The following is a 27,248-nucleotide window of genomic DNA, read 5'->3' on the forward strand; positions in this document are numbered from 1 at the left end:
TCAATTTACTACGCCTAAATCAAATGTAAACACTAACCTACGTAAAAGATTTTCGAAGAATCAGCAAACAACAAATTGCAGTGACATGGCTGGCGATAGCAAGGAGGGTCATCGAGAACAGATAATTTTAATATGACCACGCCTTATTTCTACTGTTTTCTCGGAGGATTTTGAACTTTTGGCTTCTTAGATTGAGAAAAGATGCAGGATTTTCTTCACCGGCACATTATATCACAGAAACAAAGTTTTGTATAGAATGTACCTATTAACTGGCATTGTCTCAAAACTAATCAAGCTGGTACTTGATAATCTTTCTTGTGAATTTCTCAATGCGACAATTTTCGAATAGCTGGGGCGAATTCGCGAAGAATTGCATTAGTAAATAAATTTTACATTCTGTTGCGCTAAAAAGTGATTACGCTGTTCAGCATAAGGAACCTTTTAAAAGAGTTAAACTTAAATGAACAGCTTTGAATTTTTTTTACTTTAAAAAATCCTAGTGAAGAATTGACTGAATTGGAGCTGGCTTGGTGTTAAGTAATCAAAGAAAATTAAAAAACATCAAGATAGAATTTGTCGGTTGAGGATATTGAATTTGAAATTCTCTCGTCTTCTCCATCATGAATATGCTTTAATGATAACACCTTAAAGAGATAGGGCGACTTACCCTACCACGAACGCCGTCATCAAGGAAAATATGAGACTCAAATTGTCTTTTTGATTCTTTTCGAGCAGCATCTACTCCAGCAATAGAGTGAAGAAGCTGCTCCATCTCAAAATCAGCCTCGTGGTACATCGTCGTGCATATGTAAATTGTACTGTCCTTGACGAGCTGTCTGTAACTGACGTAATAGTCATCGGTAGCCTCGTTCTTCCTGTTCAAAATGAGGCTTTGCTCGGTAAGTACACCTGACGAAAAGAAGAACTCTGTATTATATCACTGAAAAAATCTAGAATGAATTATCAGGCAGAAACAGTCTTTTCACTGGTGAAAATAAATTTGACTATAATCACAACCAAAGACGCATCCTATATTATTTCTGAGTGGGTTAAGACGTAATAAAGTTGCTTACGGGACTTACAGAGATCTCAATGAAAAGTAGGTACACCGGAACAAGGCTAGTTGCGCTACGTCATTCGTTAAAAATTTAGCTTCATATCATTTTCAAATTTTAATACAAATAGGCATAATTTTCATTGCGAAGAACCATTACTACACTTGTCGCAGTTTAACATCCTGTGGAGTAGGAATAGGTCGACCCTTACGAGGGGGGCTTATTCATGAGGGAGTGAGGGTAATTGTTAAAAGTTATTTAGAGTTTAGGGTTAACAAAAAAGGGAGGTTTATTCTAAGGTGGGGCCTAAATTGACGATTCACGATACGTAGCTACAATCCTAGCCAAATTTAAACTGCAAAAAAATTTCAATTGCATTCTTATATCCGAACAATATTGTTTTTTGTAATGTTAAGATGACCGGTGTGGTCGAATTGATTCATGTCAGATACTCATAATAAATATATGATCCTTTCGGGCTTTATACAAGGAAAATGAAACAAGGCTTATGTTGGGAATTAGCTTTAATAATATTCAGCAAACATCTTTTCCATGGAAATAACAGGCTTTCTATGGCAAAGTTTAAAGCCACGGCTAAATGGTGCAACATTGGGCACATCCGATATTTTAATAGACAGCAAGTTCTCTTAAAATTTATCAGTTTAGTAATAATAGTAATTTAGAACTTTTGCAAAATGATCTCCTAAAAAGCTTAATCCACTGATAACGTTGTGCCACTAAAAAAATTCAAATTTATTGTAATAGAGCTCTTAAGTCTGACTTTAATTTAAAATCTATTTCTAGAATTTTTCAGTTTTCACCACATAACACAAATGAACACCTTGCAATACTAATCCGTTATATGCCAAAATTATAACGATATGGCTTATCAAAGATTTGCTAACAGATTACTGTGACTTAACCAAATAACAAAGGTGGGGAAAGAGCCTGTGCTCATATGGTCATATCTTAGCCAATTCGTGGTACATTTAACTTGTTTTGCACACGTAGAGGCCCAGGGTATTTCATTTTGCTCTTTCAGGCACAGTTACAATAGTAATGAAGATGTAAAGAAAAAGAAGGAAGCAGAATACCGTCATAACCAGGGAGCCAGAACAATGTGTCCTCTTTGGCCATTTGAAACTGCTGCGATTGCCAAATGTAAATCACCGTCGAGAATATCTGTGCCAGCCACAACAAACCAGCAAGTATGACAATCTGTAATACGTTACCCAAGTTCGTTTGACAATTACAGAGGCCCAGGGCATTGCAGCCTTTGGTGGCGACCAAAATGATGCTCAGGGGTGTTGATATAATCAGCGGTGACGCGAAGCAGAGTTTCTGCAGACCCAAGGTACATGCTAAGTAAGCAAATACTTTGGCAAAGAAACTGCAAACGACTTGAGCGACAAGCATGGCCAACAGATATTTGTCTTCATTGAGTTCCTCGAATCCAGACTTAAGGTCTTTGAAATGTACATGGAGCTCGAAAGCCTTGGCAAAAGCGGCGGCCATAAACGGCGTAAGACAAAGCTTCACCAGTGACGTGATAACAGTCATTCGCTCGCGGGCAGTTTTGACGCGTATCCTTTGCCAGTCATATAGATGTCTGTCGTCATCTTCAAATATGTCTTCATCGTATACCTCAGCATTTCCTTTGGCGCGAATTTGAAGCTTCCGTATCTTCGGACACCAAGCAAAGGAAAGCAGGACCATAAACATAATAATGGGAGCCGTGCGCCTAAATAGTCCCTGCGAATAAAAAGGTCATAGGTAGATCAAGGTCATGTTTTAACGAAGCAGCCACTGGCGATTTAAGATAAAGCGGTATTGGGCGGTATTGAAAAGCTAGGTTTGCATTCATCTTTAAAGAAGGCTCATCCGACTAACGATCAAACTATAGGCCTATTTCCAAAAAAGGCGTTTGAAACTGCTCTTCATTAAATTCTAGTTAAAAACTCCATCATAATGGAATTCATATTTCATGTTGAATTATTTATACACAAAAAATCACTTCAGTAGATCAAAAAAACTAATTGAATTAAATTTACAATCTTAATACAATAAATTGTTAGGACCTATTTGCTGCTCTTCCGGGGAATCGTGTTTTGATTTAACTTCAGCTCTTGAAGTGTGATTTTAATGTTCTTTTGAACTGCGGGAGGGTTGGCAGTTCCCTGATTGAGATAGGAATGCTGTTCCACGCAGTAAGTGCTGAATAGTGGAAGCCTTTTTTCACATATTCAAAGTTACATCTTGGAATATGGACGTCCTTACAGTTTCTTCTTCAATAGTTCGGGCTCGGTCCTGCAGATTTTGCAGAATCTTTATTATAGAACTAGGAATACTTCCCCAAATAACATTTGCATAGCGCAAGTGACTTGCTATAAGGGCCCGATATACATTATCCAGTTGTTTTTGTGGCAGAAGGTTTTTCAGTTTTTTAAGGGATGAAAGACCTCCACGAACCTTTCCTTTAACAACTTTGAGATGTTGTTCCCAGTTCAAACCATGATCTACGATGATTCCAAGTGTTTTTGTCTGCTTTGCGCGCTTTATTTTCGAGTTGTTTAGTATTAGCGGTTCAGAGACATCCATCTTATTGACTTTTCGGGGACAACGTTATCAGCTTGTATTCACTTTTCTTAGGATCGGCAGTCAGTTTATTAATTCTCATCCATTCTGAAATTCTGAGAAGCTCTCTTTGACCATTCTCAAGTAGATTTTCAAGATCGTAAGATGTTATCGTAACATGTGTATTATCCGCGTACATGCTGACTTTCGATAGTTCTAGACTTGTTTCGAAATCATATAGGTAGATTATGAACAGGAGTGGACCAAGGTAGGATCCTTGAGGAATGCTAAAGGTTACCATTTTAGCCGATGACTTTTGTCAGTTCACTGTACAAAAATGTTTCCTATTTTGCAAATATGATGTAAACCAGTCGCCAATATTCCTCTAACACATTTTTCAGGTTGAGAGAAATAGTCAGATTCACCTCTCTTTTGTCCATGGTGGTATACCAGAAGTCAGTACTGTTTATCAGGGATGTTATTGTTTAGTACATTTTGGGAAAAGCAGCCTGGTACCATGATAGCCGACAATACCAAATACGGAATTAAGATGGTTGACATTTTATCTAAATGATTGCCGATAATCATTTTAAAGTGCCACTGAATTGAAAAAAATGAAATTTCTTTTATTGTTGATTCTGGTAGACTAATCATCGCTGATTTCGAAAAAAAGTTTAGTTTTTTAATTTGGAGCCCACAAATAGGGGTTTATGGCTGGCCGAAAAGAGGCTGGGGCGAGTGACGCATTCAGATTTATATAGTCAATTCAGCCATAGTGAGGGCTGTAAGAAGATAAAAAGTTACAAATTGTGTAAAACATGATACAAGCATGAAACCTGATAGAGATAGGCAGTTTGATACGCCGAAAAAGACGGGGTGTGAATAGACGCTGACAAATATCCCCTTGTGCTATTTATAGAGTGGGGTACTAGGTTCCAAACCTCTAAGCAGTAATTGACATAATTTAGCCATTAGATCGCGAAACCAGCATGGAACGTGGTAGTAATAGGCAGTTTGATACGCTAAAAAAGATAGGATATGAATTGACCCTGAAAAATCCCCCTTGTGCTATTTATAGAGTGGGGTACTAGGTTCCAAACCTCTAAGCAGTAATTGACATAATTTAGCCATTAGATCGCGATACCAGCATGGAACTTGGTAGTAAAAGGCAGTTTGATACGCCGAAAAGATAGGATATGAATTGACCCTGAAAAATCCCCCTTGTACTATTTATAGACTGGGGTACCAGGTCCTAGACCTCTAAGCAGTAATTGACATAATTTAGCAATTAGATCGCGATACCAGCTTGGAACTTGGTAGTAAAAGGCAGTTTGATACGCCAAAAAGTTAGGAAGCGAATAGACGCTGAAAAATACCACTTATGCTATTTATAGACTGGGGTACCAGGTCCCAGACCTCTAAGGAGTGATTGTCATAATTTAACTTTTAGATCGCGACATCAGCATGGAACTTTGTAGAGATGAGCAGTTTGATACGCTGAAAAGGATAGGATGCGAATAGACGCCGAAAAATTTCCCTTGTGCTATTTATAGACTTGGATACTAGATTCCAAACCTCTTAGCAGTAATTGTCACAATTTAACCATTAGATTGTGATACCAGCATGAAACTTGATGGAGATAGGCAGTTTGATACGCCAAAAAGATGGGGTGTGAATAGACGCTTAAAAATATCCCACCGTGCTACTTATGGACTTTTAATCAATTCCATTTAAAATGAACTTCTTTACTTTTTGAGGTCCCCTGACCACGAGGTTCTGGGGCAACTTATCCCATCTTGACGGCCCTGGCAATAACTGATGCTTTGACAGTGGCAACGCAAGTTGGAAAGTGGGAAAAGCGCCGAAAAATGTGCAATTTGTGTGGTTCTATAATAGATCAACTTTTCCCTTGATCAGTTTGCTCACTTGTATTCATAATTTATAAAGCTGTTCGTAAAAGCATTCTTATTCGATACGCTCAATAATTCACAAAAGGTAAATGATCGGCATCAAGTCTTGGTAAAAACTGCACGCAAAAAGTTTGCTCATTTCGTATGGGCTCGAAATTTTCGCAAGAAAATACCTTGCACGTGTCTTGTAGTTAGATAGCTAGTGATATTTAGAGCACAAGTATCGCACTATTTCCATCCACTTCACGTTTTTTTTGTTTTTTTATCGCACTCGAAATACAGTCTTCAGTACTGAAGCCCGCATCACTTCCGCGACTTATAAACGTTAATGCGTCACACATTCCTGAAATTCCTCACAGACCGCGCACAAACTTTCGCACAAAAAGTCTTGAAAATCGCAACTTTGAAGCGTTGTAGCTTCAAAACACTTCAAAATTCCGAAAAGCGAACTTCAGCATCGGATTCAGGAGCACCGACTTGACTTAGAACATCAATAAAAATTTTTTTGATTTTTCTAGTTCAGTGGCACTTTAAGGGGCTGTACATGGATCCGAGTTACCCGGCTTGACGGGGGATCAGGGAGACTCTTACATGAAGTACTCCCAAACTGATATTTTCATCAGTCCAACGAAATTTGTGTCTTTGTTAATTCCCTTGAAGGAAGCCATAAAGAAAGAGAATTTCGCATAACCATCTAGCAACCTGCCTAACTGAAGATTTCAAAGTTTGAATCACAAGAGTATTTGCCTTGGGAATATTCTGGCAGCATGAAAGCATGAAAAATGCACGGTCACAAAATATCGTCTTTCGAATTTTTAAAATCTGACGATACCATCAGAAAAAGCTTGCAAAACTGATCAAAATATATAAAAAGAGCAATGTGATCTTACCTATATGCAAAAAGTTGTGGTTGTTGAAACTTTTTGCTTTGTCAAACAACTTGCTTTCTGAAGTTTCATTATAGTACAGACGCAGAGCAGTAGAATTGTTTATATTATGAAAATAGCATGAATTTTGGTACAAGTACACAATCCAATATGCTGAATAAGATGAAATCCATACCAAGTTTCAAAAATTCCCTAAAAAGCTATTTTTGGACTGGGGTACTCTATTAGGTAGAGCCCTACAACATTTTTACTTTGCAAGTTATTAAACTGAAACTTTTTTCTGGCGTTTTTTGACGTCCTACAGGCCTCCGACTCATTTTCAAGTAAAATGAAAGCCATGCTTGTGGAAAAATTGAAAGAAATGTTGCCAACTTTCATTTGGGATTACTAATTAGGAATGTTTTCTGTTTCATATATTGTAATCCAACGTATTAACTAAACTCTAAAAGTTTAATACTGTAAGGACAAAAGATCTGTAAGGTCACATTGCATAAATATTCGAAAATGAATGGATGAATTGAATATTTTCTTGGTGGTGTTGTTTATAAAACATATGTGTGTTACAAAATTTCTAACAAAACAAGTAGAAATGCCATAATTCCATTTGCAATATTTACATTGAAATTTATCATGCCATTTTCAAATCATTCTTACCAAATTTTCTGTATCTGGTTCTTGGATCTTTGAATAAACCGCATATGCAAGCCCACCAATTGCAAAAAGGAGAGAGAGAACCAAACCTGCAGTATGTTTCCATGATAGAAGACCATTTTCATCATCATCATCATTTTGTTGGTACTCTCCGAATGCATGATAATCATCATGTCCATTTGCTTTTTGGTTGGAGCAGCGCTTCCTAACTTGCTTCAGCAGTTGCCAACCAGTTGGCAACAAGTATATCCCATTCATGTAGATGATGACTCTGCTGGCAATGCATTCTTCGGTTGCGATTACCAATGTAAACAAACAGAGACCTGTCACCTCTGCTACAGCACCAATGATTCCCTACAAAAGTAAAACGGGTAGCATGGTGGATAAATTTGGTTGGCAAATTTGTTTGAGAATCCATAGAGAAACCCACTAATCAAGAAACATTTGATTATCACTCATGATCAAAATAAACCTAGTGTTGAATCTGCATAGTCCTGGGCACGACTCTAAAGCCTGGTTTCCATATAACTTTTATGCGTCGGTGACACGTCGGAAGCACTCCCACAAGGTTGTCGCCGACGTGTCGGCGATGCCCTACAGTTGAATCTAGTTCAACTTTTTTCTGTCGGCGACGTCGGTGATGATTGAAAATCTTAATGAAAACATGCATCGCCGAGACGTCGGCGACTCTGTGTGAACATATGACCCACACTAGCCAATCAAAACTCATTATCAATCACCATGCCAACTCGTTAGGCACGGTTTGTTGTCAAAAGGCTCCCTAGAAGGCCCAGGTTAAGAGTGTCGCCGATGCCAGGCTTAAACTGCATTTAGGCGGAACTGGGAGGTTGTGTGTGGGTTTAGACAGTCCAAACTAAAACCTAAAAAGTGCACACAAATGACCGCCGGCACCTGTTTCGCGACTGGCGAATGCGGTCGGCGCCATAAAGCTGAGCGGATCCCTGAGGTATAGGGATTAGGGTCCCTCGTTGACAGCAGAACGTAGAGCTTGCGGGCAGCGTTTGGTGATAGACCGTCAGTTCAGTTGCCCAAGCATTGTGGGAGGTACTTTTAGCCTGGCGCTTCGACCTACTTGATGGGTACTGCGAAAATGTGAAAAGTAATGGCGACCTATCGCATTATTTTCCTTTTTTTCTTCGCCTACACACTTAATGGCAGCACAAAATGAATTTGCACCAGATATGAGAGTGGATAGTGGAACCGCCAGGCCGTAAACTGGCGAAGGGACAAATTCTAGTGTTAGTATCACTATTCAATATGGCGGGTATGAATCAAAGCCGCTGGAAAGTTCAGGCCCTGATAAAAAAAACAGCGCGGAAGACACACGAGTACGTCTACAAAACATTATGAGAATTGCAACATGGAACATTCGAAACATGAACGCAGGGAAACTGCGATATAACCCCGTGAATGATAGGGTGCTGTCAGTCAGATTACAAGGTCGATCAAATAACATCACGATTGTGCAGGTATATGCTCCAACAAGTGCAGCAAACGAAGAGGAAATTGAGCGGTTTTATGAAAGTGTGCAACAAGTACTCGACAGAATCCCTGCAAACGAAACATTGATTCTTATGGGCGACTTCAATGCCAAGAAAGGAGAGGGATGCGATCCGAATGTGCAGACAGCAACAGGGAAATGGTCTGGGAAACAGAGAAAAGAGGGGATATAATCTGCTATCCTTTGCTATCTCAAATGAAATGACAATCTGCAACACAGCAACACTTTATTTAAGCACCAAAAACGCCGCCTGTGAGCTTGGATGTCCTAAGACGGGAGCACCCGAAACAAAATTGATTATATCAGTATCCGGCGTTAAGAAAATAGTACATTTGCAGGGGCTGACTGCAGCTCGGACCATCAGTTACTGTACATGGACGTTCGTTGTAAAGTGAAAACCATAAAGAAGGCTCCTCCTGTGGTTAGATTTGATCTCAGTAGTATACCGATTTCTTATGCTGTAGAAGTACAGAATAGTTTTGAGAGGTTAGCCGCTATTTCCGAAGAACTGTCACTGCAACCACGTAGCTGTAGGTGTCGGCTAGGGGGGGGGGGGGGGGGAACTCGAGCAAGAACCATACCTGAGGGGGGCAGGCAAACAAGAAAACAAATATATAACAAACAGATATATTTGGACCAAATCAAGGTCATGGAATTTTAAATATGCCAAATTTTCAAAATATCATTTGGAAAAACTGTAGCCAGAGGGGGCAAGCTGTTGTCAACATTTTCATTTGGGGGGCACAGCCCCCCATGCCCCCTGCAGCTACGTGGCTGTGTCACCGAATGAGTTAATGGAACAGATAAAAGAAATAACACTGAAAGCAGAAAAAGCACATTTGCCAAAGAAGAGATTGAAAAAGTCCAAGTTGATGTCAAATGAAACACTGGATCTTATAGAGAAAAGCAGAAATATGAAATCAAGAGGGCATTCATTGCAAGTGCCGAGTATCATGAAACCACAGCTGCAATTCAGAGGGCATGCCGAAGAGATAAGAAAAGATCATCTACAGCAAAAGAGCAGCATTTACCGAATCACATCACAGAGCTGGCAACAGCAAGGCAATGTTCACAGAGGTTAAAATCTCACAACGCAATTCTGACCGAAATTGAATGTTATCAAGAGCAAAGATGGAAGAACCTTAACTAAAGCAAATGAAATCATGAACCGTTGGAAAGAGTATTGCAGCGATTTATACAGCTTGTAGCAATCCTGAAGAAAGATGATTTGCTGCTCCGTGAAAATAACAGATATCTTATATCAAGATTATATGTCATGCTAGTAAAACAATGTTAAATATCCTATTGGGCAGAATGATTCTAAGACTAAAGGAAGAGATTTCCCTATCCCAGGCAGGTTATATGAAGCACAGAGGAACAAGAGATCATATCTTTAGCTTCAAATTACTGATCGATAAATGTTTGGAAATGCAACAAGATCTCTACATTTGTTTTGTTGATTACTCCAAGGCTTTTGACAATGCCTCATATAAGCAGTTGTAGCAGATAATGTTAAATATGGGGTTCCCAAAGCATGTTGTAAAACTAATTGAGGCATTGTATCAAGACCAACATTCTGCTGTTCGTTTGGAATGCAGAACAACAGATTGGTTTCCAAGCAAGAATGGGGTCTGACATGGATGTATACTCTCTCCATCACTATTCAATATCTATACGGAAAAAATCATGCTAGAACTTATTAATGAAAACAAATCGCAAATCTTTGATCTTCCTATCATCTGAGGATGTCCCATGGGTGACATGTGGTACGCAGATGATGTGGTACTAATGGCGACATCAAGAGCTGGTCTAGGCTGTTATATGAAATTAGTGAAAGAGCATAGTGAGGAACATGATTTGAAGATGTACGCTAAAAAGACTTAAGTAATGACTGTATCTAGAAGTGCAAGGGACAACCATGATGAAATAAAAATTGATGGTTCGGCATTCAAAGAAGTAGAATATTTCGTTAATCTTGGTGCTAAAGTAAAAAAGGACGGTGACAACAGCACAGAAATCAGAAGACGACTAGCTATGGGTTTGAAAGCACTTCAAAGCACAAACAAAATATGGCAGGGATAAACACACAGAGCTAAGAATACTCAGAGCATGAGTTTTCCCCATAGCAGCCTATGCCTGTGAGGCGTGGGTTCTGTGAAAGGCAATTATAAAGAAACAGCTTTTGAAAATACTCTTTACCGCTCGTTTGAAAATACTGAAAGTTCCTTGGGTGAAACATTAAAGAAATGAAAATATCTTTGGCTCCATGAAGAAGGCAACTTAATTTGGTGAGAGAAGAACTGAGTTTCATGCTACTGTTCAAGAAGCCACACTCTGACTAGAGTATGCTTATCGATGATGATGTAAAATCTGACAATATATTTTGAGAATTTGTAATGTCAAGAAACTTGTGCCTAAAAATATACCATGATATGCATTTTCTCTGTCTTTTAGATTTGAAGAACTAGCCCAAGTCAGTAGCAGTGTAAGCTACCTTACAATGTTCCCCACAGGTCTTAGGTGTCATGCATAAAAGATGTCACCTAAAATATAAGGATTTCTAGCTATAAGGAATTTTCTCAAAAATTTTCCTGCATACATAAACATCCCATATTAGAAGCTATAAACAATTTTCCAAATATAAGCTAGTTATTGCGGCAAAGAAAAACTAATCTGAGATATTGGTCACTTGAAAAACTAAGCATGAGAAAATTAACAAAATGTAAATACCCCAATTGCTGCTGTTTTGGTTGGCCATGGTTCATTAGTACGAAATGCTGATGAAGCAAGTGCAGTGACAAATGTAAGAAACTGGGGCACCATCATCACCAGAACCATTATGATATATGGTGCTTCATTGCGATGGCCACGAATGCACTTATCTGGTAAAAGCTTACATGTAGTATTGAATTGCTGTCCAATGCCAACTATGGCCAACTTGCTAACTACTAACGTGGCTAGAAAGCCAACAGATATGAATGATGCAACAATGATTTTCATGATTGAAAGAAACCATGATGATGATTTTTGAACACTTCTTTTCTGCTCCTCAAGCTTTTCAACCTTGGGCTGAGCCTGGACAGTGTAATCAGGGTCTGTTGGTTTTCTGCGAGCTGCCATATTTCTTAATAAATATGAACTATGCTGATTATTCTCTCTCTCTCTTTTAAACATTTAGTTGAAACTAAAAGGAAAAAAAATTAAATTTGAAAATTATGTTTCTATTTTCAAGAAACATTTCAAAATAGAAGTATACCTCTATGTTTTCACACAGGAAATCTATGCAAGCTTCCAGTAAAAAAAACCATACTTCAATTTCTCCAATTATCTCAAGGAGCTGATTAAAATATGGGGCTTATTTTAGTGTGGGGGCCTATCAAAAATGTTTATTTCCATGGTTGGGACAAGTTGAACGGGGGTCCAATTCAACCATTTATGATATGGTGATCCGAAACTATTAATGGAAAGAAGGCAGTTGGAAGCGACAGAAAAATTTTAATGGATACATTAGGATCACAATATTTTAAGTATCTAAACAAATACTAGGTATGGCAGAAGTTATAATGTCAACTGAAAATTAAATTTCAAATTTGTTGTGATTTCATGTAGCAGGTAGAAAATAGCTTGGACAGCTGCACAAGAGAAGTGATGATCAAGGTACAAAGAATGGCAGATGCCAAGCGGTAGCTGATGGAATTTTCATTCAATTTCTATCTTCCTTTATGTAAATAGAAAAGGATTTTTTATTGTAAACAAAAGATTTTACTCATTTTTGAGGGGCAAAAGCCCCTTTAGATCTATTGTAGTTGAGGTCCTACATTTGTGTCAAAGAAAGGCATCTAGACCTAAAAATGGAAACAAGATGGATATACATTATCTTATAAGATGTGTTTATTCCAGTAATCAAATTCTACTCTAGGTTATGGGGTACATCTAGAAGTCTGATTCTGATTGGGAATCTGTATAAAGAATCGGTCAACTTTCGATGATTTCTTGGCTGTGGATCAACAAAATCCCAGGCTTGCAAGTGTGTACTTGAGCATGTGTGTACACTTCAAATGTGCAAGTTTTTTTAAGTTTGAAAAAGTTTATTCTATTATTTATTGCTTGAAATTTACTTTTTCCTCTTGCTAAGTGCCAGGCCTGTTGCAGGCATCAGCAGTCATGAGCCTTTAATCCTCTCTCCTATCCGCTGTTCTCAGAAACTTGATTTTGGACATTAGTAATAGGGGCAATCGTGGTTTGTCATTTGATTAATGTTTTTGTCGTCAGAGATTTTTGCAACTTTAGGGTAAAAAACTGGTTTTCAGTGAAGAAAACTGCATAAATATTGTCAAGTGATGCAAAACTTTAGATGTCATGACCAAACATTGGCCATACAGTTTCAAATGTGCAACCAAGCATGGAGGAGGGCTATAAGTGTATAATAAACTCAAAATTTAATTGAAAATATGTCATTCTCAACCAAATGTGCAAAATATTTGGCAAAATCCGAAAATTCTTTGCTTCAATGTTATGTTAATGGTAGCATTTATTTGGTTATTTCCATGGCGGGAAAACGTGCATGGAGGAAACATACCCCTATTTTAGCAGGGTACATAGAAGAACAAGTAACCCCACTGAGAGACCCAATCGTTAACGTAAATCTTTGGCATTTATGCTTAAGACGTAAAAAAAATTCTAACAGGAATACGAATTAACCGGAAGATCTAGCATGCTACTTACAAACTGTAACCAATGATAACGTATAAATGAAAGAAACCTCTTGTTTAAACTTTAATTGACCTTACAAATTACGGATTAGAAATCTGCTTGGATGCCACATCATTCCAAAATGACTACAGCGGTCATGTACGGAAAGTCTTGAACCAAAGTCCACGGAAAATAGCAATTTTCGGGTGAAAGTGGATTCAGAGTAATCATGTGACCGGTACTTCCTCTTTTAGAAATTCTTGGAGGCAAGGTTGAGCATGCTCAGTAAGGCCTCGCAATGGCCCGAAAAAAATATCTTCAAAGATATAGAAGTGCCGAAGGTACATTGTAGATATTTGGTCACGATATTCCCCGATAGCCCAGGACCCACGCCACCGGGGGGGGGGGGGGGGGGGGGCTGGAGGGGTCATGGCCCCCCACTTTTTTGCGAAGCAAATAGTTTTAAAGCTGTAGTAAAAGGGGGAAAGCATTGGCCCCCTATTTTTGCTAGCCTTGCCCCCCTCACCTTCAAATTCGTGGCGTTGGCCCTGTAGGCTGTGCTCCAGACCCCTAACTTGAAAGTAGAGGGATCTGGACCACAGGCTATGGCCCTGTAGCCCCCTATTCCTCCCACCTCCTTTCAGGAACAAGCCTGTAGGACAACCTAGAAAGGGGAAAAGGGGGCAAAAGCCCCTGGGCCTATAAGCTAAGAGTGTCCCACTGATAATGACTATGTCTCTATTTAAAATATGATTGTTAATAACATGGTCATTACAATTCGTATATGTACTGGGAAAGTCTAGCTAACAATGCTTTAAGAATAAAACAAAAGTAAATAAAGAAATTTCTATGAATCTTTAATCCACAATAAACGCATTTTAGACTTGTTGGTAGGGTAGGAAGGGGAAGGGGTCCATGAATTGGGCCTGCCCCTGGGCTCGGCATGGCTCTCGGCATGGCTCTGGGGGCACATGAACTTGACCTGCCCTTGAGCTCGGCATTGCTCTCAGAAGCCATTATATAGCGGATTTATACATTTAACATTTAGCTGTGGACAAATTTGTAAATCCAGGGCAATGGTATTTGCTTTGCCAAAAAAAGTACCGTGCACAAAAGAGGACTTTCAAGATAAATAGGGTAAATCTTCTTCATGATCACACATAGAATGCCTAACTTACAATATGGGCGGGCACTCTGTGATAAGGGAATAGAGGCTACACATAATTCATGCAAATATTTCCATACTTAAGCTCAGAGGAGACAACATTATGAACAGATAGAGGGCGGTATAAAAAGCAATTTTGACGAAAATCTTAGAAACCCCCGTCTTGGCCTGGAATTCAGTAAGGTTTTTTACTGGATCCGCTCCTTGGTATGGCATGAAAGTTTATTCTGTTTCATTTGCCCTAAAGATAAAGCAACTAAAGCTAAATGAGGCAACCCTAAAAGAGGTGAGCAAATGTAAATACCTAGGAGATATAAAGAATAGCAGAGGAACAGTAGAGGAATGTATTAATAGCAGGAAAAATTCAGCAAAGGCTATCATTAATGAAATCAAATTCTTAATCAGCCAACCAGCATTCAAAAAACATGACCGATTTAAAAGCTAATTGCAAAGGAAAATATGATAATATAAGTTGCAGAAGGTGTTGAATGCATGAAGAAAGCATAGAACATTTATGGCAATGCAAAAAATTCAAAAGACACCTTCCAGGAATGGAACAAATTTTAGAAAGCAACGCAGAATGGCCTGATAGAAATCGAGAGATTGGTTGAACTTTTTCAAACTTAAGTGAAAATTAGCCTGTGGTACTATACTGCACATGACATCTTTCCTGGCAATTCTGTGTTTGTATTAAAGTAACTGCTCCGAAACGGAGATTCGGCGAGATATTATTGTTATTATTATCATTATTTGCCCTCTTCGCAATCGTTTGATCTTTTGTATTGTATATATTTCTCCCAAAGTAAAAATATCTTACTGGATTTCGCAAGGTTGATTGTGGGTATTTAACTTCAAATTTCATAGCTTTTGGTTAGAAAGGTTGAGCAGTGTCTTAGTTGATTGTCAGAATATGAAGAATGTGCCCCATCTTCTAGCAGTAAGCAGGAGTAGTAAAGTGCTCAATATACTCAATGGCTGGGGCAATTGCTCTACTTTCATCATTCTCTTCCTTGTTCTTATTTCTTCTTCCATTTCCTTGAAACTGCATACTACGTGTTTTGCTACAAGGATCCTCCAGGCCTATGATGGAAAAATGCAGTTATTTTTAAGACGTCAAAGTGATTAAATGGCATAAATGTGAATTTTTGATAAAATATGATTGTCAGAAAATAAAAACCCTACATTACTTTAGCTGCGTTTCAAGAATATCGTAAATTTTAAACACTACGAGCAGGATGTTTTCGGTTGGCTTTTCAAAATTTTGCATCATATGCACATGCGCAGTTCAGAGTCAATGTCATTGTTCTCGTATCGCATAATTTATTATGTGGTTATCATGTGGTGGGAACATTCGTAGCACTTATGGGGATAAGCCAATCTCGAATAAAAAGACGAGCAAAATTTAGAGAAAAGGGGGTCAAGCGAAGAGTGAAAATGAAACTCTAGTTCATATGATGCAACTATAATATATAATGAGTTTGATTAAATGTTGTAACGAGCAGTAGTGGCACCTTATTTATCCATGGGGACTTGGGACAGGCTCCCCCCAGTTCTCGTCAGGATCAGTTTTTTTCGTCCAAATTCGATGAGAAAATGTTGGGGGAGGGATCATATTTTGACAGCAAACTTTTGTGATGTAATCTTGTGATTTTCAAACTGCCTTTACGTAGTCAAACATTAGTCTTATGTGTTCCCTTTTGATATAATTCGCGTTCCCTGCTGGTAAAAAGGCGTTTTCTGGTGGTAAAAAGGACGTGGCTACAATTTTTTGTTTGCCCCCCCCCCCCCCAAGAGCTTAGTGGCTGGTGCCGCCATTGGTAAAAAGCAATAAAATGTGAATTTTGCCTTTGCCCTTATGCACATGCCCATATGGTGCACCTTCTCATTGGTACAGAGGATTGGATAGAATGATAGCCCTAAACAATAGGAATTTTGACTCGTCTCCCCGAAATATTCAATTAAATATTTGGAACGAGCAATTCAGCTGTTTGTATGAACAACTGACAACTTTCGGGGAGCTGCAAACCCCGCACTCCAACACTCCCAGCTTTTGATAGCCCTTTGCTGTGGCGTGACGCACGGTGTGCAAAATAAAGAACAACACTAAGGGCCCCTCAAGAAGTCTCTCGAAAAACGTTTTATGGACGAAAGCTTATGTTTTTTAATAGCATTCACAGCAGCATTGAAATGAGCAGTGCTGAGGAGAGGGGGGTCAGAGGGGTCACCGATACGGGGGCCAATGGTAAAAGGGCACCATGGCAATAGGGGCTGTTGAATTTTGTTATCTTTTTTTATTACTTCGGACCCCTGTGGTCAGTCGGGGAGCGGGTGTCAAGAATCGAACATACACGGAGCGGTCACGCAGGGAGTTGTGTCCGCATTTGAACTCAACGAACGGTTTCTTTAAGCAATTACGAGTCATACATTGTACTATCGAGTTGTGTAAGTCACCCAATTGGTTTATTTTACGATAAATATATTCACACTAACTATAACCTCGTTTTTAATGTTGGACGTCTTTGGTCGTATTACGCCGAACCCCGTGAACTAATTACAGACATAAAACTTGTACAGTTCGTGCCTTGTAGTGATGTCTGTGAGATAGTCAATATTCAACAGGGGCCCAAAAATAATAACACAATTAAAACATTTATAAGCAATAAATCAGCCTCTTCATTATCACAACCTTATCACAATAATAGTTACAATAATAAAATTTATGAATGAATAAAGTAAAGCAGAAACAGTAATAGTCCTACCATGTTTTCTCACTGAAACAGACCTAGTAGCTTTAGGCAATTTTTTAAGAAATTAACAAAAAAATTCAACAAGACTGGAAATCTCCAAGTGCCAGTTTTTGGATTTCACTCTCCGATTTAGAGAAATTTTCCTGTCTTCGATATTTTTTGGACATTTAGCTCTTCAGCTACATCAGAAGCTACTTCCACCAAGATCGAATTGCATCTAAACAGTTGTATTTCATCTAGGAGGTTCTCAAAATTTTGCTTTTCAGCATTGATTGTTGTTTGTCTTAGCTGCAATACTTTTATTCTAATATCAACTTACTTCAAAAATTTAAGTCGTTTTGTAATCAAAATCATTGCTTTGAATGACTGTAAGTATTTTGACAAGCTAGCAATGTCCGTTTTTGACTGTGGAGAGATATCAAGCTTTTTGCACTCGATCTATTGCTTTTAAGAACAGAACAAACTGTTTATATACTGATTGATCTTACCTGATCTATTTTTTTAATCATTTTTCTATTAATTGCATCAATTCAGTAGATAACTTTCTGTATCATTGCAATGTCTGCATTTTGTATGTGTAAACGTGCAATGCCTTCCCAATTTTTCCTAAAAGTCAATAATCAATGATTTTTTGAGTAACGTCGAATTGTGCATTCTGAGCGGTGTAGTATTTTGTTAAACTTGGTTTGGGAGATGCATTTTAAGCTATTCTAGGAGGCTTGATTTCAAAAAAATTTCTTTCGCGTCGGACACAACAATAGTGAGTCCTGCTCTGTCACTAAACTTTAATCTTACCCCACCCCAGGTTCAATTTTGTGGCGCCGTCTCTGTAATATGTCACATCTTTGTTAATTATATCAAATTAAGCCAAAGAGAAATAATAGCCACCAGTGTAATTTAGCCACGATAACAATTTTAACAAGAATTGTCTTCGAACATTTTTGGGAGAGCTTTCCTCATAACCTCGAGAAGAGTCCGCCGTCGGCTTGTCTTGCTATTTATCTTTCATCCTGACCCGGCGCCCAAAAATCCTCTCCGCGGCCCTGGAAATGAGCGAAGACTTGCAGTTTGGAAATGCTTATCTTTCAAGTTTAGTAATGTTTTCAGATGCATCGATCAATGTTCTTGCTTTCATTTCACAATGTCCTCCAATCCCAAGCGTGTTTATGAATCTGGTGCGAGCAAAAGGGCCGAAATGAAACGTAAAGTCAAATCTCCCTCCGCATGGAGAATAGGAAGAAGAAAAGGTCACGAGCCATGTCTTTGGTGAATCTTCTGAAGCTACTGAAAGGAAGGAACGATGAAAGTGCGAGTCAACCTTTTTCTCAAGCAAAATCATGCCAGCTTTATCTTCCAGTGTTATCCAATCCAACTGACCATGGTCATCTTAGTGAAGATGTGCTTGATTTAAGAGATTGATTTTGCAGCATAGGCCATGTCGACATGAGTGCATAAAGAAAGATGGATCTGTCCCTATCAAGGCCATCAGGCAGTAGTGCAGTGGAAGGGGGACTCAGGGGGTCTCCCTTGTTAAAATTCAGAGAGGTTTTTGGGGGCTCAGCCCCTTTCAACCAGTGAGTTCATATAATGTTGGGCGAATTCCTGTATTGACAACCCTTTTTTTATACTATAGATTCCTCATTAATGAGCAGTTTCTTTGAATGATTCCTACACACAACGGAGGGTCTTTAACACAAAGGAAAGTAGATTGGGTGTGGTAAGGGTGTGGTCATGGGTGTAGCCTATTGAATTCGTCTACAGCACAGCCCCCCTTCATAACTTTTGAGAACGGCACCCCCGCCATCAGCAATTACAAATTAATAAGAACATACAAAAGAGCTGGTCAACAGTGTAGAATCATGGATAGATGTTAGAAATCGTACAAAAGTATGTTTGATTCGCAACGAGACCTCACTAAATTGTCAAAAAATTATTTTTCCAGAAAATATTACTTAAAATAGAGTTCGGGAAAACAGAATCTCTTCAATTCCATCATAGATGATTCCATTTGACATCCGATCCCTTCTAGTTATGCCCATAAAAAAGATATTTTGAAACTTGGTTGGCTACCAATTGCAGAAAGACGGGAACGCAACCTATCAAAACTGACCTTCAAGGCAATTGACAACAGTAACTGGCCTACAAATATTAAACTCGAGCTGCAAACTTGTAACAGAGTACTTCCGAGGTAGTAATGAAACTCGTATAAGGCCATCACTAATAGCAGATACTTTTGAAGATGCCGCTGCAAAGTGCTTTAATGCCTCACCTGGACTTATAAAATCTCAGTCTAACTTCACGATGTTCTGTTCCAACTTAAAGAAGCATTTATTTGAAAAAGCAAATAGAAAATTGGACTAAAAAACATTATTTCTTTTTATAATTATGTAACTGTTCTTAAATTTTGAACATATAATTTAGCTTTGCTTGTAATTTTAGAGTATACCTGGAGCAGGGGCGGATCTAAGCAACAATGATTGGGGGGGTGTTAGACACTAATTTTGGTGCCACACCCTTCAGGTCACTGGTAAATTATGAAAACGCCCATTTTTAAAATTCCTTTTTTAACTTTAAGGTAAAGACGATAAGAAGCAGTGGCGTAGCCAGTTTTGGAAGATTGGCGGGGCAAAAAGGAGAAAATTTTTGCTGACCACACCCTTAAGAAATTAGGAAAATACCCCATTTTGCAAAAGCGTTTGGAAAAGCTATGGCTTTTTTACGTGGAAATTTCGCTTTATACAACGTCATATCTGGCTTTTTGTGGCTGACCCCATTCAACAACACCTTTTCTCTTGACAATTCATCTAACGCTTACATTCTGAATTGTGTAAGGCGAGGAAGCACTACGTGTAAAAACTGATTCTCCACAGTTTCAATCAAATATCTAAAAATAAAAAAAATCCAAATTTCTCAAACTAAATCCGTTCTTCTTGGAGCGAAATCCCCGCCAACCATTTCAGAATCCAATTTTTTTAATAATTGAAGCGCATTAGCATTTTAGTTTCTATTTTATCGGGATTGTATAAAGAACGTAAAAGACTTTTCTATTTAAATCCTATAACGTGGGATAAATTGTTGAACATTCTGTATAGTTATAAAGGAGGGTCCCTGTGCGAGCAAAGCGAACAGGAAATTTTATCTTATCTTATCAGATTAGCTTGAATATTTCTTACAGTCGTTTGCAATCTTTAAAAACGTTTTAATATTGTCTGAAATATAAAGTCCCCCTTTAAGGTACTAATTTTATTGCAGATTTGTACTTTTCTCAGACACCGACTTTCTGAGCGGCCGCTCCCCTTGCCTTCCCCCGCTACGCTACTGATAAGAAGATAAATACTGATATCAAGGAGATAAAAAAGTAAAATCTTGGCGTTAATTTGTTACTGCTGACTACCAAAAAATGTCTAAATAAAGCCTTTGGTGAAGTTTTAAAACTAGGTCTACATTTCATTTTATCTAGCACTTCAGATTACGTCAGGAACCCAAGTTTCAGTTAAAAAACTTGAATAGTTACAAAGTTACAGTGCAAGACCCAATATAGGACTGGGTACAAGAACCATAGTTTGAAAATTGATTTTGTGAAATTTTTAAAGCTTTTTTGCATCCCATTTCATCCAGCACGTCAAATAACGCCAGAAAAAAGTTTCAGCTTTATAACTTGCAATGTTAAGAATGTTGTAGTGCTATACCAGAAAGAGGACTGGGTACCAGTACCTCAGTCCAAAAATAGCTTTTGGGGGCTTTTTTGAAGCTTGATATGAACTTCATCTTATTCAGCATATCGGATTGTGTACTTGTACTAAACTTCATGCTATTATTATAACATGCACAATTTCACTGCTATGCGTCTGCACTATCAGGAAACTCGAGAAAGCAAGTTGTTTGACAAAACGAAAAGTTTCCACAGCCATAACTTCTTGTTTATAGGTCAGATCACATTGCTCTATTTAAATATCTTGCTCAGTTTTGCATGTTCTTTCCGATAGTATCATAAGATTTGAAAAATTCGAAAGTTGAAAATTTGCTGACTGTGCAGTTTTCATGCTTCCGGAAACGCAACTTCCGCTCGTTTGCCAGAATGTTCCCAGGGCTTAAAATGATCAGTGGCCTCTACTCTAATGCTTAAAATTTAAAAACTTCGGTTACCCAGTTTGCTAGAATGTTATGCAAAATTCCCTGTCCATTTGTATTATGTATTTTCTGATGAGTTACATTTTTTTCTTTCAAAAAGGGCCCTTATTGATTACAATACTCGTAGTATTGACAAGGTTTACCCTGTATAAATATTCCTCTTATTATTATTATTATTATTATTATTATTATTATTATTATTATTATGCTGATGTACACAGTTCTGATGTTATAACTGGCTTGTTCTTGATGTTTCTTGAAATCGGATCAATACCCATGATCTTAGATCTCGAGAACTTTTCTCAACACTCTTGCAGTTCCTAAAAGTACAGATTTTTGCATTAGTTTTATCTGCCTCTTGACTCCAATTTCCTTTATGTAGTTGCTCAAATTTCGTGTTACTGTTCCAAGGGCTCCCAAGACAATAGGAATAACTTTTGCTTTCACTTTCCATAATCTTTCCACTTTTCTCTTTAATTCGTCATACTTTTCGATTTTCTCCATCTCTTTTTCAGCTATTCTCACATCTCCCGGGACTGCAACATCAATGATGTAACACTTCCTTTCTTTCTTATTGACAACCACTATGTCAGGTCTCCTTGCCTGGATTTCATTGTCTGTTTGAATATTGACATCCCAGAGAATCTTTACATTTGTTGTTTCTACCACTCCATCTGGTTGATGTTCGTACCATTTATTTCCACAATCTATGTCATACAGGCGACAGACATCCCAATGGAGGGCTTTCGCCACACAGTCATGTCTACGTTTATACTCTCTCTGTGCCAGTTTTGGGCATTCACTGACAATGTGGCTTACTGTTTCCTCTTTCTGATTACACATTCTACATTTCGAGTCCCTCTGCGTCTTATCGATGTTTGCTTTAATTGCATTTGTTCGCAATGACTGGGTCTGCGCCGCCATTATCAGTCCTTCAGTCTCCTTTTTCAATTCCCCGTCCCGGAGCCATCCCCATGACTCTGGGTCATTTATTTCTTTTGTCTGCCTGAAAAACTATCCATGCAACGCCTTTTCTTCTAGCTCTGATCGCCTCTCTTCTCTTCTTCGCTTCTTGAAATCTTTCTCTGACACTCTTACTCCTGCCTCGCATCTCACTGATGACAATATCCTCTCTTGCTATCCTGAACATAGTTTTCAAGCCCCAAAATTGCGAGCTGAACACAATCCTCAATTTCTACAAGTCCTCGTCCTCCTTCTTTACGGGGTAGGTAGAGTCTTGCTACACTATCTCTTGGATGCAGTGATCTGTACATATTCATCATTTTACGAGTACCCCGATCTATTTCTTTCAGCTCATCCTTTCTCCAGTCAACGAAAGGTGCCGTGTATCTCATCATTGAAACAGCCCAAGTGTTTATGGCAGTTATCATATTGCCTCCATTAAGCTTAGATTTCAGTATCTTTTTCACTCTTCTCTTATATTCTTTCTTTAGACTTTCTTTCATCTTTTCACCTAATACTTGATCAGCTTCCATAACTCCAAGGTATTTATAACCATTTTCCTCGTGTATAGACCTAATGGTTTCCTTATTTGGTAAGTCAATGCCATTAGACTTGACCACTTTCCCTCGCTTCATAACCAACACTGCACATTTTTCTACTCCAAATTCCATACCTATATCATTACTAACAACTCTGACAGTCTGTATCAATGCATCTAGTCCACTTTCATTCTTCGCATAAAGTTTGATGTCATCCATGAACATTAAATGATTTATCTGCTCTCCATTTGAACTGAACTTATAGGACGCTTTCATTTTACGCAGTACTAACGTTAGTGGTATCATAGCAATCACAAACATTAATGGTGATAAACTGTCTCCTTGGAAAATTCCTCTGGCAAATTTTACCTCACCAATTGCTTCCCCACAAGATGTCAACATGGTGCTCCATTCCTTCATACTGTTGGTCAGCAAATTTTTTACATTCTCTGCAGCTCCAAACATGTTCAAACATTCCTTCAACCATGAATGTGGGATTAGATCATAAGCTTTTCTATAATCCAGCCAGCCCATTGCAATATTCTTCTTTCTTTGCTTCACTTCCTTCATGATTTTCTTGTCAATATACAATTGGTCTAAGCACCCCCTACATCCTTTCCTCGATCCCTTTTGTTCTTCTGGTAATACATTCTTAGCCTCCATAAAAGAATAAATCTCACCTGCCAATATTCCTGTCAACAATTTCCAGCACATAGCGAGACACGTTATTGGACGATAATTACTAGGCACCCTTCCTTTTTGTGGATCTTTGACTATCAAAACTGTTCTTCCTTTAGTCATCCATTTTGGTACATTTCCTTTCCTCAAGCACTCGTTGAGCTGCAATGTAATTCTTCCATGCAGATTAGTAAATCTTTTCAACCAGAAGCCCTGAACTAAGTCAGGTCCTGGTGATTTCCAATTTGGCATTTTATTAACAACCTTTTCTACCTTTTCCCTGGTAATCAACCTTTTCTACCCAAAATTCCATAGTTTCTTCCTTTTCAGGTCGTACTTCATTTCTCTCTCCGCCATTCAATTCATCATAGAACCGACTTTGGTTTTCCCGAAACAGTCGATTCTGTCTAAATTTATCTATTCTAGCTTGATATCTTGTAATTTTTCCTGATTTAGCTGTAATCCTTTGTTTTAGTTCTTTACTTACTGTTATGAGACCCTTTTCTTTTAACCAATACTTTCTCTGTAACTGTTCTTGAAATCTTGTCTTAATTGTCTTCCCTTTTCTTAACTCTTCAACTCGGCTTAGATCTTTCCTCAAGTATTTTACTTGCTTCTGCAACCTTCTTTTCCACATAGGTTCTCCTTGCCTCTTCTTTCTAGTGATCTTTACACCTAATCTCTGAGTTGTAACAACTGATGCTGCATATAACAAATCATTGGTCGCGGTGATATTTTCGCTTCTTATTTTACCCAGCAAGCTATTCATCTTTTCAACTTCTATTTTGACAGAACTTTTATTTAGACCTCTCAGAGCAGGTAGCTTTGTCCTTTCAGGTTGGTGTAGTACTTCAAAAAGCCTCTCAGCGATCGCTATTTCCTCGTCTGAAAATTCCTCATCGTCAAAATTTCTAGCATCATTTTCAGCTGCTCCTGTCTCATTATTCTGCTGTACATTATCATCATATTCTATTTGTATTTCTTCGCGTCTGTTGTTAGCATCGCTTTCCACACTTTCACCCTGGCTTTCATCGTCACCTCTGTTGCCTTCAATTGTTTTCTGTCTCTTGATCTCCTCCATCTCTAACTCTGTTATCCAACCCTTCAGTCTTATTTGTCTAACTTGGTCTAGCAGTCTTTGCTCTGATACCTGAGCAAGATTTCTACTTCTCCAAATATTTACCATACGTTTCCGGTAACCCCTCTTATTTGGCTCGCTCGCGACATAGCACTCCATCACTGTTCTGTTATCTTCTCTTGTCCACTGATTTCTAGTTCTACTCCCCACAGTTGATTCCGCAGTAGCATGATATCGACCGAGGCTGGCCTGCGTAGCACCACCACCCCTGCCGGACGCGACAGCTTCACCTGTGGATCCACTCCCGTTGACGTCGTTCTTTATGTTATTTTCAGAATTAATCATCATTTTCTTTTGAAGATGAGGTTGTGGTTTTGCATCACCAACAAAGCAGTATTTTTATCGTGACACCATCACTAGGTGGGTCGCCGACCAGGGCTGAAGAGTCCCCCCTACCCATGAGACAGACTAGCCCCCGCCGGACGCCAACCCGGTATTTCACGGCCTCGGGGAGAGCTAACAGGTAGTATACCTTGCTCAAGGGTGACCTGGAGGTAGTAGTGGCAAAGGGTAACCTCATTCTCCCACGTCAAAACTCCACTACCGGATGTAGTTTTTTGTCATACCCAGGATAAATTATTATTATTATTATTATTATTATTATTATTATTATTATTATTATTATTATGCTGATGTACACAGTTCTGATGTTATAACTGGCTTGTTCTTGATGTTTCTTGAAATCGGATCAATACCCATGATCTTAGATCTCGAGAACTTTTCTCAACACTCTTGCAGTTCCTAAAAGTACAGATTTTTGTATTAGTTTTATCTGCGTCTTGACTCCAATTTCCTTGATGTAGTTGCTCAAATTTCGTGTTACTGTTCCAAGGGCTCCCAAGACAATAGGAATAACTTTTGCTTTCACTTTCCATAATCTTTCCACTTCTCTCTTTAATTCGTCATACTTTTCGATTTTCTCTATCTCTTTTTCAGCTATTCTCACATCTCCCGGGACTGCAACATCAATGATGTAACACTTCCTTTCTTTCTTCTTGACAACCACTATGTCAGGTCTCCTTGCCTGGATTTCATTGTCTGTTTGAATATTGACATCCCAGAGAATCTTTACATTTGTTGTTTCTACCACTCCATCTGGTTGATGTTCGTACCATTTATTTCCACAATCTATGTCATACAGGCGACAGACATCCCAATGGAGGGCTTTCGCCACACAGTCATGTCTACGTTTATACTCTCTCTGAGCCAGTTTTGGGCATTCACTGACAATGTGGCTTATTGTTTCCTCTTTCTGATTACACATTCTACATTTCGAGTCCCTCTGCGTCTTATCGATGTTTGCTTTAATTGCATTTGTTCGCAATGACTGGGTCTGCGCCGCCATTATCAGTCCTTCAGTCTCCTTTTTCAATTCCCCGTCCCGGAGCCATCCCCATGACTCTGGGTCATTTATTTCTTTTGTCTGCCTGAAAAACTGTCCATGTAACGCCTTTTCTTCTAGCTCTGATCGCCTCTCTTCTCTTCTTCGCTTCTTGAAATCTTTCTCTGACACTCTTTCTCCTGCCTCGCATCTCACTGATGACAATATCCTCTCTTGCTATCCTGAACATAGTTTTCAAGCCCCAAAATTGCGAGCTGAACACAATCCTCAATTTCTACAAGTCCTCGTCCTCCTTCTTTACGGGGTAGGTAGAGTCTTGCTACACTATCTCTTGGATGCAGTGATCTGTACATATTCATCATTTTACGAGTACCCCGATCTATTTCTTTCAGCTCATCCTTTCTCCAGTCAACGAAAGGTGCCGTGTATCTCATCATTGAAACAGCCCAAGTGTTTATGGCAGTTATCATATTGCCTCCATTAAGCTTAGATTTCAGTATCTTTTTCACTCTTCTCTTATATTCTTATTTAGACTTTCTTTCATCTTTTCACCTAATACTTGATCAGCTTCCATAACTCCAAGGTATTTATAACCATTTTCCTCGTGTAAAGACCTAATGGTTTCCTTAGTTGGTAAGTCAATGCCATTAGACTCGACTACTTTCCCTCGCTTCATAACCAACACTGCACATTTTTCTACTCCAAATTCCATACCTATATCATTACTAACAACTCTGACAGACTGTATCAATGCATCTAGTCCACTTTCATTCTTCGCATAAAGTTTGATGTCATCCATGAACATTAAATGATTTATCTGCTCTCCATTTGAACTGAACTTATAGGACGCTTTCATTTTACGCAGTACTAACGTTAGTGGTATCATAGCAATCACAAACATTAATGGTGATAAACTGTCTCCTTGGAAAATTCCTCTGGCAAATTTTACCTCACCAATCGCTTCCCCACAATATGTCAACATGGTGCTCCATTCCTTCATACTGTTGGTCAGCAAATTTTTTACATTCTCTGCAGCTCCAAACATGTTCAAACATTCCTTCAACCATGAATGTGGGATTAGATCATAAGCTTTTCTATAATCCAGCCAGCCCATTGCAATATTCTTCTTTCTTTGCTTCACTTCCTTCATGATTTTCTTGTCAATATACAATTGGTCTAAGCACCCCCTACATCCTTTCCTCGATCCCTTTTGTTCTTCTGGTAATACATTCTTAGCCTCCATAAAAGAATAAA

At 38.6% G+C, this 27,248-nt stretch overlaps 3 protein-coding genes across 5 annotated transcripts in view; all 3 read right to left on the reverse strand.

Annotated features, from left to right (window-relative positions):
• Nucleotides 1-13,560, reverse strand: part of LOC135693972 (uncharacterized) — a 47,763-nt gene extending 34,203 nt beyond the window's left edge. Inside the window, exons 1-5 of one of the 3 annotated variants that reach the window (XM_065212583.2) lie at nucleotides 13,390-13,560; nucleotides 11,330-11,783; nucleotides 7,081-7,431; nucleotides 2,150-2,807; nucleotides 668-909 (exon numbers count right to left, since the gene is read on the reverse strand). In XM_065212583.2, coding sequence (XP_065068655.2) covers nucleotides 668-909; nucleotides 2,150-2,807; nucleotides 7,081-7,431; nucleotides 11,330-11,773 — 1,695 coding nt within the window. In that variant the 5' untranslated portion in view covers nucleotides 11,774-11,783; nucleotides 13,390-13,560. Of the gene's footprint in view, nucleotides 1-667; nucleotides 910-2,149; nucleotides 2,808-7,080; nucleotides 7,432-11,329; nucleotides 11,784-13,324 lie in introns of all 3 variants that reach the window. The other 2 variants (XM_065212584.2, XM_065212582.2) reach the window with 2 other exon arrangements.
• A 7,919-nt stretch (nucleotides 13,561-21,479) lies between these two features.
• On the reverse strand, nucleotides 21,480-22,344 carry LOC148958989 (uncharacterized). Its single transcript, XM_089111616.1, has one exon. It carries the CDS (start codon nucleotides 22,256-22,258, stop codon nucleotides 21,617-21,619), a length of 642 nt encoding a protein of 213 aa, XP_088967742.1. The 5' UTR covers nucleotides 22,259-22,344; the 3' UTR covers nucleotides 21,480-21,616.
• A 2,103-nt stretch (nucleotides 22,345-24,447) lies between these two features.
• LOC135688373 (uncharacterized) lies at nucleotides 24,448-26,193 on the reverse strand. Its single transcript, XM_089111615.1, has one exon. The coding sequence runs from the start codon at nucleotides 25,995-25,997 to the stop codon at nucleotides 25,356-25,358; it is 642 nt and encodes a 213-aa protein (XP_088967741.1). The 5' UTR covers nucleotides 25,998-26,193; the 3' UTR covers nucleotides 24,448-25,355.
• Nucleotides 26,194-27,248: the final 1,055 nt, after the last annotated feature.

Source organism: Rhopilema esculentum, chromosome 11 (assembly GCF_057945365.1).
Source record: "Rhopilema esculentum isolate cy_ngs chromosome 11, ASM5794536v1, whole genome shotgun sequence".
NCBI lineage: Eukaryota > Metazoa > Cnidaria > Scyphozoa > Rhizostomeae > Rhizostomatidae > Rhopilema > Rhopilema esculentum.

What these genes read in the sequence shown, in the direction of transcription:
- LOC135688373 (XM_089111615.1), bottom strand. Translation starts at nt 25,997, where the DNA reads ATGGCGGCGCAGACCCAGTCATTGCGAACAAATGCAATTAAAGCAAAC.
- LOC148958989 (XM_089111616.1), bottom strand. Translation starts at nt 22,258, where the DNA reads ATGGCGGCGCAGACCCAGTCATTGCGAACAAATGCAATTAAAGCAAAC.